General features: G+C 43.5%; 1 protein-coding gene across 1 annotated transcript in view; it reads right to left on the bottom strand.

Moving 5' to 3' along the window:
* Positions 1–14,962, bottom strand: part of LOC134337656 (protein polyglycylase TTLL10-like) — a 47,061-nt gene extending 32,099 nt beyond the window's left edge. The window contains exons 1-4 of the mRNA XM_063032848.1: positions 14,851–14,962; positions 12,705–12,870; positions 6,966–7,084; positions 834–954 (exon numbers count right to left, since the gene is read on the bottom strand). Of these exons, the coding sequence (XP_062888918.1) occupies positions 834–954; positions 6,966–7,084; positions 12,705–12,870; positions 14,851–14,962 (518 nt within the window). The remainder of the gene's footprint in view (positions 1–833; positions 955–6,965; positions 7,085–12,704; positions 12,871–14,850) is intronic.
* Positions 14,963–15,658: the final 696 nt, after the last annotated feature.

A 15,658-nucleotide genomic window follows, 5' to 3' on the forward strand; every position in this document is an offset into this window, starting at 1 on the left:
TGGGAGCTGTTGGTCTAAATGTGCTAGTGATTTTATGATCTCCTGAAGGAGTCAGCAAACTTAAATGCAGTTATGGCACCTTAAGGTGGGCAAAATTCAGCCATTATTGCCAGAAGAGAGGGCAGAGGAAATGGCCGGGGCGGGCTTCAAACCAGATTAAAATGTTAAGGCGTGAGAGTGGAAAATGAAAGGATGTTCCGCCCCGCAACTCTGCACAGGCCAAGACCTGCCTGTGTTTGTCTGTCTCCCTCTCTTCTTGTACTACCGTTAGGCAGGAAGCACGGGCATCTTGGGTCCCTCGCTGCCAGCTTTGGGAGCAGATGTTGCCCTGCAGCTGCCAGGCTCCTGGATCAGCTTCACTCGCTTCAGCGCTGAACTGACTGCGCAACCTGTGAACTCACTTCCGGGAACACTGCGGCTCAAGTTCTCGGTATATTTATTTACCTCTTTAAACTGTTTGCACGATCTGTCCTTTTGTTTTGCCCTTTGAGTGTTTGTCGGTCTTTGTTATGTGTGTTTTTTCATAGATTCTATTGTGTTTCTTTGTTTTGTGGCTGCCTGCAAGAAGATGAATCTTGGGGTTGTATATGGTATATAGTAAATGTATTTGGAATTTTGCTGATTACAATCTCTTTGTCATGTATACATCAGAACATGCAGTGAAATGTGTCGTTTACATGAACTACCTACACAACCTAAAGATGTGCTGAGGGCAGCCGTGACTATCACCACACATTCCAGAGCTAGTTTAAGTCCTCCCTCCTGTGCTGCTCTCTACCGCACCACACCTCTTTTACTGACAAGTACACAAAGACACAAGCAACAATACTCACTGTGAATTCACGCCCTTTGAATATCTCATTGCTATTCTCTCATACTCCTTGAGGGAAGTGCAGAGACCTACTTTAGTGGTCAGTATCCTGTTGTTTGGGATCTGGCTGAGAATCTGCCTACCTATCAGCAGGAGACAAGCAAAAAGGAACAGAATATTAGAGGGAGGATGGGATGCATCACTGAGATCTCTTCCGAAGATTATATGAACAATGCTTATTTTAGTAACCTCTTCCCTTCTCTTTCATTCCAGTCTTTCCTCTTATCTCCTGATTTTCCACTTGTTACCTTTTCTGTGTTTTACTCTGTGAGGGAATAAAACTACTGAGCATCAGTTCCCAGTCACCTTCTGCCATTGATGGTAATTGCGGTGACGACAGGAGTCATCACGACATAGAGAGATACAGCACAGGAACGGCTCCTTAGAACCCTGCAGTTCATGCTGAACTATTAATTGTACTGTTCTTAATATTTCAGTAACATTTGAGCACTATTGTAAATATATTGTTTACTTTTTTTGTTTACTTACATAATTCATTAGGGGTTGTATGCAAGAAGTACGTGAATGGCACTTGTCATAACACCACCATGACATATGTGAGCATCTTACTAGAGAAAAACTAAGTAGGCAGTGTTAGCATTTATTTCAAGGGGAATAGAATATAAAAACAAGGAGATAATGCTGAGCCTTTATAAGGCATTAGTCAGGCCGCACTTGGAGTATTGTCAACACTTTTGGGCCCCATATCTCAGAAAGGATGTGTTGTCATTGGAGAGAGTCCAGAGGAGATTCACTAGGATGATTCTGGGAATGAAGGGGTTAACACATGAGGCACTTTGGGCCTGTACTCACTGGAATTTAGAAGAATGCGTGGGGATCTCATTGAAACCTACTGAATGTTGAAAGGACTGGATAGGGTGGATATGGAGAGGATGTTTCCTATGGTGGGAGTATCCAGAAATAGAGGGTACAGCCCTCTATTTCTCTAAATTGAGGGGTGATCTTTTAGAACAGAAGTAAGGAGGAATATTTTTAGCCAGAGAATAGTGAATCTGTGGAATGCTCTACCACAGACTGCAGTGAAGGCCAAGTCCGTGGGTATATTTAAGGCAGAAGTTGATAGTTTCCTGATCAGTCAGGGCACGAAAGGATGTGGCAAGAAGGCACGTGTCTAGGTTGTGTTTGGGACCTGGGATCAGCCATGATGGAATGGTGGAGCAGACTCAATGGGCTGAATGGCCTAACTGTGCTCCTATGTCTTATGGTCTAGGCAAATATCTTGGCTCCTGTGCTTTTCTTTCAGTTACTTTCTGGAGTTACAAAACATAACAGTGGCAATGAGGAAGTTTTAAAATGAGTCTGAGATGACTACCTACCTGTTGAAGTGCGCATATTTTTTCTTTGGAACGGGAGCAAGAGGTGTTCGAAATTAAAAAAAGGGCAGAAACAGAAAAAATTAACACGCAACATGTACAGCCATAGGTTCATAATAAAAAAATAACAGAAGTAGCAGGCTATAATCAGAAAGCTAGGCATGTTGGATTGCACAAAAGATAACTGAATGATTTATATTGAATGAAATGGGTAGTATTTTGAAGCAAATGAAATAGCCAATGAGAAATGAATGCCAGTTTGCTTAGAACTTTTACTGCTCCAAATGAGCTTTGTGTAAACATAATACAGGAACATTTGGAACTGAAACCATTGTTTATTGCAGAACGTTTTAGGTTTCATAAATGGAATCAAAAGGAAGGTGAGTCCATTTAGTTTATGTGGCTGAATTGAAGAAATTGTCTGAGCATTGTCAGTTCAGTGATGAGCTTAATGAAGCACTGAGAGATCATCTAGTTTGAAGAATCTTACAAGAAAGCATTCAAAAATAGCTCCTAAGTACAGCTCACATTTAAAAGAGCAGTTGAAATCACCATATCAATGGAAGCAGCAGTCAGACACGCAATTATGTTGCAGTCAGGAATGAAAGTGAGAATGAACAAAACTACAACATCTAAACAGAAATCTTTTAGGCAGAACAAATTGCTTTACCATTGTGGCAGGGGCTCACATAGACAAGACCAGTGCAGGTTTAAAGGCAAAACTTGCAGAAAATACAACAAAGTAGGACACATACAAAGAGCATAATGGGCAGTTGATATGCTCATGGGCACGGTAACGAATCCTCCAAATCTCGGAGGGCCAGATTATGGCAATCTACTGAAATACATCCAGGTTTAGCCCCCCATCTATGATTAAAGTCCTCTCTCTCCATTCTAAAATGTGGAATGGGCCGTCTTAAGAGTGCTAAGGGGACGTTGGTGTATATAATGTCGGAGGAAAACAAACAAGGTGGAATGCAGGTCAACAGGAGCCCAAGGGTGCTGTACACCCTGATGGGCAGTAGGAACAGGTGCAAAGGAATTGAATTTACCGAGGAGGGTGAAGAGCTGCTGAGAGCTTGGGTACTTGAAGACAGTGATCTCACACAGCACGGCTCGATGGAGACAATTAATTATTCCCATTTCAGCTGAGAATCACAACTGCTTCCAAGGTCTGTACAGTTAATAAAGATGTCTTAATGCATCGCCTCTGATCTAGGCTGACATTTACGTGCCGGGTGGCACCTAATTAATTAACTTGTTTATTTCGGCTTTTTTCTTAAAGATGTGCTGGGTGCATTCCGGCTACCGCTGCACCCCTGCATTCTTCTCAGCCTGGAATCGGTCCGCGGCCCGGAGGTTGGGGACCATTGGATTAGGAGAATGGGCAAAAAAGTGGCAAATGAAATACAATGTTGGAAAATGCACAGTCATGCACTTTGATAGTAGAAATAAATGTGCAGACTATTTTCTAAATGGGGAGAAAATCCAAAAATCTGAGATGCAAAGTGACTTGCGAGTCCTTGTGCAGAAGAAGGTTGACTTGTAGGTTAAGTCAGTGGTGAGGAAGGCAAATGCCATGTTAGCATTCATTTCAAGAGGTCTAGAGTACAAGAGTAAGGATGTGATGCTGAGCCTTTATAAGGCCCTGGTGAGGCCTCACCTTGAGTATTGTGAACAGTTTTGGGCTCCTCATCTAAGAAAAGATGTTCTGGCATTGGAGAGGGTCCAGAGGCAGTTCACAGGGATGATTCCAGGAATGAAAGGGTTATCATATGAGGAGCGTTTGATGGCTCTGGGTCTGTACTCGCTGGAATTCGGAAGGATGAGGGGGGATCTCATTGAAACCTTTCGAATGTTGAAAGTCCTAGACAGAGTAGATGTGGAATGCTTTCCCATGGTGGGAGAGTCTAGGACAAGAGGGCACAGCCTCAGGATAGAGGGGCGTCCATTTAAAACAGAGATGCAGAGAAATTTCTTTAGTCAGAGGGTGGTGAACTTGTGGAATTTGTTACCTCAGGCAGCTGTGGAGGCTTGGACAGGTGGGTAGGAAGATATCAACAAGGGTACATGAACACCAACTGGCTGTAAACCGTAATGATCAACTTTCCCTTATATCTGTACATTGTGATGGAGAAGTACATCAATTCGACTGGACCAGTGTCACTATCCTAGGCCAAGCCTGTCAACGCCAAGCCCAAGAATTCTTAAAGGCTTTGTTCTCCACACAGAATTCTATCAACAAGCAAGTCGAAATGAACCCAGTTTACATCCCACTTCAGCATCAAGTTGTCAGTCCAGAGCCAAGAGCCAATTCACATCTGATTACACACGTCAATCAATGAGGACAACTTTAATCCGACATAACGGTTGACTAACTCAGCCCAGACACCAATTATCACCTAATCGGATTTTGACAAACCAATCGCGGATTACATAATCGGTAACCAATAGAAATGGCACATGTACCACACACGGACTAATTACAGGACACATAAAAGACGGACAATGTAGATCACCTACATGTCATTCGAAGGTGCACTGATGGTCTTGCCTAGCTGGGTAACGAAACATCTGCAAGCTAAAGCCTGATTTATACTTCTGTGTCAACTCGACGCCGTAAGTACTGCATCGCCGCAAACCCTACGGAGAGCCGACGCGGATCCCTACGCCAGAGCCTAACGCGCACCTCTCCCAAAATGTAACTACGCGTTGCGGCAACGCAGAATGCAACAGCTGTGATTGGTCCACTTGGTAGCATCGCATTTCCTCCTACGCTGCAATAGCTTCCCATTGGGCGACTGAAGGGCAGGGAAGGAACTTTGGCTGCAATGCTTTCCATAAAGCTTTACAGACCTCCGAAATTATGGAGGACACATTTCGCTTTTACGAAAAAAGACACTCACTTTATAACGACTACCATGACCATGAAGCCTTGTGCAGGCAGGTGTGTGCGCATGTGTGACATGCCCAAATTGCAGAGCGACGCAGACACACCAACACACAAGTATAAATGCTCACAACGCACGTAGGCCACTTGCGTAGGTTATGGCATCGAGTTGACACACAAGTATAAATCAGCCTTAACAAGCCATCTCAACGAGCCACTCAACAACAACTTCAGAGTCAGAGTCAATTGTTAGTAAGAAAGGTGTCACCTGTCAAGCAGAGTACCCCCCCCCAACCACCCCCTGTCAGGAAAGACATTATCCCACAAGAGTAAAAAAATCCTTCAGTGATTAAATCTTAAAGCCTGAATGGGACAATTACAAATTTACTCTGCTGTGGATGTCTATATAGTAGTTGTATTATAGAGTATACTGTAAACATACATACATATATACCCTATCCTCGTTATATGCGTCTTCAGACAATGCGGATTCACAGTTATACGAGGAACCTATTTCTACCAACTTCTCGTTATATGCATCCAAAACTCACGGTTATACGAGGAGCACTGCTTTCCTGCCAATACGAATCACGTGTGCACGCCTCACAGTCTCACTCCCTCTAGACTGGCACTGGTTTTGGCAGTGTGTGGATGTGTGGTCTTGTGCTTTTAAACTTTTGTGTTTTTACCCACGGTGCAGTGATTTTGTGCTTGAAATATTTAACTATGCCTCCTAAGCATCCAATGTCAAGTCCTGGGCCATCAGCCAAGCGGCAGAGAACCGCTTTAACACTTGGAAAAAAAGTTGGAAATTATAAACAGGGTGGCGTCAGGTGAAGGTAACACAGCTCTGGGACACTACCCTGTGCAGTTGCAGGCTATGATAGCTGAGTTAGGCATCACACCAAAGCAGCTGTTTAATGCAGACAAGACCGGGCTTTTTTGGAAGTGTATACTGAAACACACTTACATAAGTAAGGATGAAAAAACTGCGTCAGGTTTCAAGGCAGCAAAGGATAGATTGACTTTGCTTATGTGTTCCAATGCCGAAGGAGACTGTCAGATGAAGCCTCTCTTACAGTCTACCCCCCGTGCTCTTTAGGATTTGAGTAAGAATATGCTTCCTGTCCAGTGGGCAGCTAACAAGAAAACATGGGTCACTGGTCAAATCTTTGAAGATTGGTTTGATAATCATTTGGCTTTTGAGGCTGAACGCTACTGCTGGGAACAAAATCTTGCCTTTAAAGTTCTTTTGTTGCTTGACAATGCGCAAGTCCAGTGACACTTAGCTGCAGTCCTTTTAGAATAAAGATGACAAGGAATTCCTTAAGCCAGAGAGTGGAATTCTTTGCCACACCTTCATGTATTTTTTAGTTAGAGGATGATAGATTCTTGATTGGTCAGGGCATGAAGGGATATGGGGAAAAGGCAGGAGACCGGGGCTGAGAAAAAAATTGGATCAGCCACGATGAAATGGTGGAGCAGACCCGATGGGCCAAATGGCCTAATTCTGCTCCTATATTTTATGGTCTTATAAAAACCAACGACATTTACAAGTTTAAGATTTTGAAAATGGATACTCAAAGAAAATATGATATAAACTTCATTTTCAACTAAAGTTAAAGGAACAATGAAATGTAAAAATTTTCAAATAGAAATGAAAAATCTTATGATGTTTTACCAATGAATTGTATAAAAGATTCAAACATGTTGTAAGTTGTTGTCTTTGTGTAGGCTGAGTACATGTACCCTTTGATAAACCAGATATCATGATAATCTGTTACACTTCTAATTCCACCTTCATCCTTCTCCAGCACAGCCCATGTCTGTTCCAGTCACTCTCGAGCTATCAGACTGACTTTGTTCTTACCTGGTTGGAAGTTCTGGTAGTTGGTAGCCATTTTGTGCTCGGACCATTTGAATAAATAGTCCCCTCGGTTGTTGTCATAGATTCTCTTCCATCCCTTGATCTCGCAGTAATTAGCCACTCTGCATTAAAGAGAAACAGCTGGACTTTCATCTATATCTCCACCAGGGAAAGACACAAACAGAACAGACCAATTTGCAGTTTCCTTCCCATGTGGAGAGGAAGAGACTTAAGGCATGGTGTGGGCCAAAGGGACACACAGTTTAGTGGCACAGACCAACCTCCTCTCCCAAGCTCTGCACACCTTCTCCAACTGCTCTTTGAGGTACCATATGGACCAGTTCTGCAGCCTTTTGGGTGGAACACCTAGATCATCAGAGATCATTCCAGGTTATCACAGATCACCCCATATCCCACATTTTGATAACCACAAGAGATTTGGCAGATGCTGAAAATCCACAGCTTTTCATGCTTTTTGATTCCATATCAACCCAAATTGAAGATGAAGGAGGTCACTGTTGCTGCTACTGATGGGAGAGGGACTTGGTTTTACTCTGAGCATCAGACTGAAGTGGCCCAAGGATTTAACTTATTGCCCTGCATGGTGGTCCATATCTCAGGGGCTGAAAAGTACCCCTCACCTGTTGTTCTACTGGAGGAGAGTGCTGGGGGAAGAAGGAAAGGATATAGTGTCGTAGAATCATAGAGCACCAAGCTCAAAAACAGGTACCTTGGCCCACCTAGTCCTTGCCAAACTATTAACTTGCCAAGTCTCACCGGCCTTCACCTGGACTATAGCTCTCCATACCCCTCACGTCTATGTACCTCACCAAGTTTCTCTTAAATGTTGAAGTCAATCCTACATCCACCACGTCTGCTGGCAGCTTGTTCCACACTCTCACCACCATCTGAGTGAAGAAATTCCACCTCATTGTCTCCTTAAACATTTTGCCTTTCTCCCTAAACTCATGACCTCTGTTTCTAGTCTCACCCAGCTTCAGTAGAAAAAGGCTGCTTGCATTTACCCTGTCTATATCCCTCATAATTTTGTATGCATCTATCAAATCTCCCCAATTCTCCTGCGCTCCAGGGAATAAAGTGGTAACATATTCAGACCTCATGTCCTCTACTCCCAGCAACATCCGAGTAAATTTTCTCTTCACTCTTCCAACCTTATTGATACCTTTTCTGTAGGTACTGTAGGTGACCAGAACTGCACACAATACTCCAAATTAGGCTTCACCAATGTCGTACACAACCTCAACATAAGATCCCAATTCCGGTTCTCAGTACCTTGATTATGACCTAATGCCAATGTGCCAAAATGCACATGGAGAATGAGGAGGAAAGGTCCAGGTACCAGAGTTGATGGGAGAGGACACGCATCCTTGAATGTGTTGCCAGGGCAAGGACTGTCTCCAGGACACCAGACCGGGTTTGATGCGCAGCCTGAGGGGTAGTATCTCGGAAAAAGTAAGGGACTCTCACATCAGCTGGCTTTTGATAGCCAGTTATAATGATCACAAGCCAGAAGGCTGCAGTGTGACATAAAATCATTTCGCCAGACCTTCACCGCTCTTCACAAGAGGCCGCAGAGGACTGGAGATTCAGCCACTCTATCATGGGTACAACCCTTCTTTCCATCTATGTCATCTTCAAAAGGGGGTGCCTCAGTAATGTGGCATCGGTTATTAATGACATTCACCAGCCGGGACACGTCTTCTTGTTGCTACCAACAGGGAAGAGGTACAGGAGCATGAAAACACCCACTCAACAATTCACAAATGGCTTCTTCCCCTTCACCATCAGGTTTCTGACAGTTCATGAACCTATAAACACTACTTGTTTTCCTTCTTTATGCAGTCTCGCAGTTGTAATCGTTAGGGAAGCTGGAGGTCTCCCTGTCTTCCCACATCCTGCAAAAGCAGCATTCCACTATCCTGCCTGGCATTTCTACTGTCCTAACCGAGCAGATATAAAGAAGGAAAGGAGAAAAAAACCTAACTTAGGCCGTTTCTTCTTTGTTTTTGCTTTCTCTGACTGAAGACTTTCTTCGATGAAGCCCCAAAGAGCTGAAGCCTCAAGATCACCACTCCGACTCTGTCCACTCAGAAGATGGCCACTGTGTTTGCCCCTGCCTTACTTTAATTTGCTCTTGCTAATCAATCTCATTTGTGGATTGATCGCTGGCCAGAGCTCAATTACGCTGCCACTACCCACTGCTCCCTTTTAGATCAAAAGATATAGGAGTAGAATTATGCCATTTGGCAATCAACCCAACTCCACTATTAAATCATGGCTGATCCTTTTTTTACCTCCTCAGCCACACTTCCCGGCCTTCTCCCTGTAACCTTTGATGCCATGTCCAATCAAGAACATTTCTAGCTCTGCCTTAAATATGCCCAGTGATGTGGCCTCCATAGCTGCCTGTGGTAATAAATCCCACAAATTCACCATCCTCTGGCTAAAGAGGTTTCTCTGCATCTCCGTTTAAAATGGACGCCCCTCTATCCTGAGGCTGTGCCCTTTTGTCCTAGACTCACCCACCATGGGAAATATCCTTTCCACATCTACTCTGTCTAGTCCTTTCAACATTTGAAAGGTTTCAATGAGATACCCCCCCCCCATCCTTCTGAAATCCAGCGAGCACAGACCCAGAGACATCAAATGTTCCTCGTATGATAACCCTTTCATTCCCAGAATCATCCTTGTGAACCTCCTCTGGACCCTCTCCAATGCCAGCACATCTTTTCTTGGAGGAGGAGCTTAGAACTGTTCGGAATATCAAGTTGAGACCTCCCCAGTGCCTTATAAAGCCTCAGCATCACATCCTTGCTCTTGTATTCTAGAGCTCTTGAAATGAATGCCAGCATTGCATTTGCCTTCCTCACCACTGACTCAACCTGCAAGTTAACCTTTAGGGTGTTCTGCACAAGTCCCTTTGCATCTCAGATTTTTGTTTCTTCACCCCATTTAGAAAATAGTCTGCTCATTTTTTACTTCTATCAAAGTGCATGACTACGCTTTTTCAACATTGTATTTCATTTGCCACTTTCTTTCCCATTCCCCTAATCTGTCTAAATCTTTCTGCAGCCTTCTTATTTCCTCAACATTACCTACTCCTTCACAAATCTTCGTATCATCTGCAAACTTGACAACAAAGCCATGCATTCCATCATCTAAATCATTGACATACAGTATAAAAAGAAGTGGCCCCAATGCTGACCCCTGCAGAACACCACTAGTCACTGGCAGCCAACCAGAAAAGGATCCTTTTATTCCTATTCCTACCAATCAGCCAATGTTCTAACCATGCCAGTAACTTTCCTGTAACACCATGGGCTCTTAACTTGGTAAGCAGCCTCATGTGTGGCATCTTGTCAAAGGCCTTCTGAAAGTCCAAATATACAACATTCCACTGCATCCCCTTTATCTATCCTACTTGTAATTCCCTCAAAGAATTCCAACAGGTTTGTCAGGCAAGATTTTCTCTTAAGGAAACCATGCTGACTTTGTCCTATCTTGTCCTCTGTCACCAAGTACTCCATCACCTCATCCTTAACAGTTGACTCCAACATCTTCCCAACCACTGAGGTTAGGCTAACTGGTCTATAATTTCCTTTCTGCTGCCCTCCTCCATTCTTAATGGTGTGACATTTGCAATTTTCTGGTCCTCTGGCACCATGCCAGTGTCCAATGTTTTTTGAAAGATCATTACTAATGCTTCCATAATCTCTACCACTACTCTCTTTCAGAACACTAGGGTGCAGTTCTGATCTTGATCCGGGTGACTTATGTACCTTAAGGTCTTTCAGCTTTTTGAGCACCTTCTCCCTTGTAATAGCAACTGCACCCACTTCTCTTCCTTCACACACTACAACATCTGTAAAACTGCAAGTGTCTTCCACAGGAAGACTGATGCAAAATACTCATTTAGTTCATCTGCCATCTCCTTGTCCCCCACTATTATCTCTCTGGCCTCATTTTCTAGCAGTCCTACATCCACTCTTATCTCTTTTATGAGATCTTTTATTTTTTACATAATTTAAAAAGCTTTTACTATCCACTTTGATATTGTTTGCTGGATTGCTTTCATATTCCAGTTTTTCCCTCCTAATGATTCCTTTATTTGCTCTCTGTAGGATTTTAAAAGCTTCCCTATCCTCTGACTTCCCACTAATTTTTGCTTTGTTGTATGTCCTTTCTTTTTTTAAAATTAGCTTTGACTTCCCTTGTCAGCTACGGTTGTACTATTTTGCCATTTGAATATTTCTTTGTTTTTGGAATACATCTATCCTGCATCTTCCTCATTTTTCCCAGAAACTCATTCTACTTTCATCCCGGCCATCATCTCCTTCCAATTTAGTTTGGCTAGCTCCCCTTTCATGTCACTGTAATTTGCTTTACTCTTTTCTACTCAGGTAGTGGACCTGAGTGAAATCCCCTCCTCTCAAACTTCCGGTGGCCGGACTGGTTGCTGGTCAAAGCTCTATTTAGAAGAGAACAGCACAGTACAGGTCCTGCAGCACACAATGGAGTAACCTACTGCATGATCAAGTTCACCCTCCCCTCCTATATAACACTCCATTTTCCTATCATCCATGTACCAATCTAATAATCTTTTAAAAGTCCTTAATGCATCTGCCTTTACCCCTGCCTCCAGCAATGCTCATGGCACCCACCATTGTCTGTTTAAAATGCTTGTTGTGTTATTATTTCAGTAATAATTGAGCAATATTGCCAATATGTTATCTGATTAAACATTCTTTGTTTGTTTACAGAATGTATACAGCTTATATGTAAAAGTACGTGAATAATGTACATCAGGACACCACCACGTCATATGTGTGATGCCTCGCTGAAAGTAAAAATGAAGAGCACACGAGTTATCCCCAGCTCCTTGTATTTCTTTCAATTATTTTTCATGTTTTGGAGTTAACGAAGCATAACAAAACCTGCCTCTGACATCCCCTCTATACTTTCCTCCAATCACTTTAAAATGATACCCACTTGTATTACCCATGTCCACCCTGTGAAAATGGAACCCCCTCATCACTCGATCTGTATCTCAGCATCCTGTACATCTCTATCAAGTCACCTCTCATCCTCCTTCATTCCATAGATAAACACTCTAGCTCACTCAACCTTCTGTCAAAAGTCACACTCTCTAATCCAGGCAGGTAAATCCCATCTGTACACTCTCTAAAGTTTTCACAGCCTTCCTAGAATGCGGTGACCAGAACTAAACACAGTACTCTAAGTGCGATCTAATCAAAGTTTTATAGAGCTGCAACATTGCCTGAGAGCTCTTGAACTCAGTTCCCTGACTAATGAAGGCCATGTAGTTTTCTGGGAAGCTTCCCGGGAATTTTGGGGAGTTAGAGCTGGTGCATCTCCCACCTCTGCAGCCAGTCAGTTCTGATGCCAGGATACAGGACATGGAGTTGGGGGGTCATTTACCATAATCTCAGTGATCTGGCTGAAAGTTTTCTCAGGTATATTCTCTTTTATTACTCTCTTCTTCCTATTTAGAAATGTATCTAAACCCTTGCCACCTGGTTTTCACATGCTTATTCTTACAGTTTCTTTACTTTTTCTCCTTTATTTACTCTCTCAATATTTAGTCACTTTTTCTAGTTTCTAAATTCCCCCCAGTTCTCAATCTTTTCCCCTGGTCTCTGGAAGGTGCAGGAGGAAGTGCCGAGATGCATGGAGCACAACGAAACTTAAGTATATACGTACAGATCTGCTCCATTTGATCCTCCCACATAAAAGAAGGGTCCATGATCCCTGAGGCCAAGTAGTCTCCGGTGTCTGGCTGTCTTGGAGCTCAACCCATCGATAGCTTTGGGATCTCTGAAGCTGGAAGCTGCCCAGAGGCCTTCAGGGAGAAATGCATTGGCCAGTTCTGATGGGACGGAGCAGTTCCAAGGCAGACAAGAGAGAAGTGTTAGCCGTGGTCAACAGGAAACAAATGCCCCATAAATTCCAAACCTATGCCCTGATCCATCAAACATTGAGACTTGGGATTAAAACCTTTACTCTGTACCGAGCAGGTGTCATCAATCTGGTCAACTGGTCAGAATGATAAACAGCATCTTTCCAAAAAAAAAAGTCTCAAACGGGTCAACTGTAAATTAAACCTGGAGGAGCAATTATTTTCAGACCGATGAAACAGAAGAAATGGGCTGGACCAGAGGCAAATGGCAACAGATTGGTGATGTCCAGCTTTGGAATTACTGTGTATGTGAGGGAGCTCAAAGGTGTGGCGGTCATGCCAATATTTTCCTGATGTTCGCACTCATGGTGGACTCTGTGGAGTTTCACAACCTTCCCAGATTCCCTGTGCTTACAACAGAGTATCCGTTGTTCAAGGTTCAGTGAGCGATGGAAACAATGAGAAGCTTTACAAGCAGGAAGGTTAACTACAAATAGTCTACTTTTTAAATTAGCTTAATTTAGCATTTTTAATATTTTGTTAAGTGTTTTAAAATTATTTATTTAGAATTTTTATTTCTTTAAAATTTTGATAGATTTTTAATTGATTTTGTATATTCCGGGTGCTTAAAGTCCTGATGATCTGTGGCTAGACTTTGTCCAATGAATAACAACTACATCAATGTAGAAAAGACTTCACTACTGTGGATGTGGAAATTACCAGCAAGTCAACACGGAGCAACTGCAATGTTTCTAAATGTGATTTTCGGGAGGTTATATTCAGTAAGTCCAGTGGAAAGTTCAGGGAAGGGGCGATGAACCAAGGACTGGGGAGTTGAGGCCACGGCAAACAATGATAACAAGAAAATCAAGAAGAACGAAGGAGCCAGAATTGGAGAAGGAGGTGGTTTGAGGTTGGGAAGAGGTAACAGAAAGAGAGAGACATGGCAACACTGAGTCAGCAAGGTCAGAACTGATGGGGGAATGAGCTCGGGCATGATGACAGAGTCTGGAAGCAGGGAATGGCCAGGAGAGATCAGGATAATAGATCAGAGTGGAAGAAAAGTAGGGATAAGGATGGGCTGAGGTGTAGGTCCAGCGAGCTGGTGATGAAATGATTTTACTAACAGCAAAATGAAAGCAGAACTCCACTATGGGCGGTCTTAAGCCTGGCTATGAAAGGGGAAGGGTTGGGCTTGGGGCTAGCAACCTATCCTGTAAAAATTCAGAACTACAGAAATGCCCGAGAAGAGGAAGGATTTTCATCTAGAAGACATATGAAGTCATGTGGTGAAAGTGGACACACAGGGCTGATCATCTTTCAGCCCAGGCCAGAGGACTCCAGTGAGCTGCTGTCAGCTGCCTATGTCCAAGTAAGAGGTAACTGGGGGGTGGGGCGGGAGTTCTAACTGAAAGGAAAGACATAGATGAAAAGACATTGACCCAGTATTGTGGTTATCTGTGGCAAATATTTACAAATTATTTTCCATTCTCAGTCTGTGATGGTGGTGGCTCCAGGAGATGTAAGGTCTTTGTGATGTAAGGAATATGTGACAAGACTAAGAATAATATCAGATAGGAGAAGCCCCAGCTGTGAGCTCAGTCCACCCTTTCTCCCTGTCTTGTGATGTTTGTCCTTCATACTCTGTTTGGTACCTGTAGGTGAGTGGAAGTGTTAACAGGTGAAGGCGTACACATTCCTTCGGGAACTGTTCATGAACATCAGTTTGACATCTGGACCTGTGGGAGTCAAAACATCAGTGCTAGAGAGTCGAGAGGGATGGCATGAAACAAGCTCTTCAGCCCATCGAGTCCAGGTTGACCAGGAACCACCCCTAGCACCAATCCTGCTCCTGCTCTCAAACAGTGGGAGGTTCTACCCGAGATTTCCTGTGGTATTGGCAGTTAGTGCAGTACCCTGGGCTCACACACGGACCAATTTTTCACTGACCTGTTGATCTCTGGCGCTGCTTAACCTCCGGGAAGTGAAGCGGACTGCTTAAGAGATGGTTCTGTAATTCTCTTGTGTTGGAATAGTAATTTTCATCTGGAGTTAAGGCCATATCTCCCTTGGCCTGAGCGTCCCGTTACTGAAATGTTTCATGTTGTAAGCCAAGGACAGCAAAGCATGAATGGTTTATGACACGTGCCCTAAGCTGGAAACTGTCAGCATTATTCCCCACTCAACAGATACCTGCTGTCTTTGACAAAGTGGCCTTAATTAAGTCGGACAATGTTTGATCCATTAACAATCAGGGAAGGTAAAAGGTCCATGGATCGCTCACTGTGAGAGGGCACTGTGACATCAACACATAGGGGATGTTGTAACTAATCACGAGGGAACACTGAACAAGCAGCCTTTTTGTGCTGTGGTGTGATGTTCTCTGTTGCTAGCAATGTGACATGGGGTCAGAAGTGACGATGAGGCTAATGCTTTAAGTTTTTCCATCTCTCATCTCCCCAGAGGGAAGGGACTGAAAGTTTGACTTCTATCGCCTCAGCAACTGGGAGCTAAAGGAGCCAAACATCAAATACCAGAGGACAGAGCTGCAAGGTGAGAGGGCAAGTTCAAAAGAGATGTGCAGGGCAAGATTTTTTACACAGAGCGTGGTATGTGCTTGGGGAGTTGATGGAAGCAGAAATGACTGAGGCATTCGGGAGTCATTTAGACAAACATATAGAGGGATATGGGTCATGTGCAGACTGATAGGGTTAGTTCAGTTTGGTATTAGGGTCGGAATATGCATGATGGGCCGAAG

The sequence above is a fragment of the Mobula hypostoma genome, chromosome 25, assembly GCF_963921235.1.
Source record: "Mobula hypostoma chromosome 25, sMobHyp1.1, whole genome shotgun sequence".
Lineage (NCBI taxonomy): Eukaryota > Metazoa > Chordata > Chondrichthyes > Myliobatiformes > Myliobatidae > Mobula > Mobula hypostoma.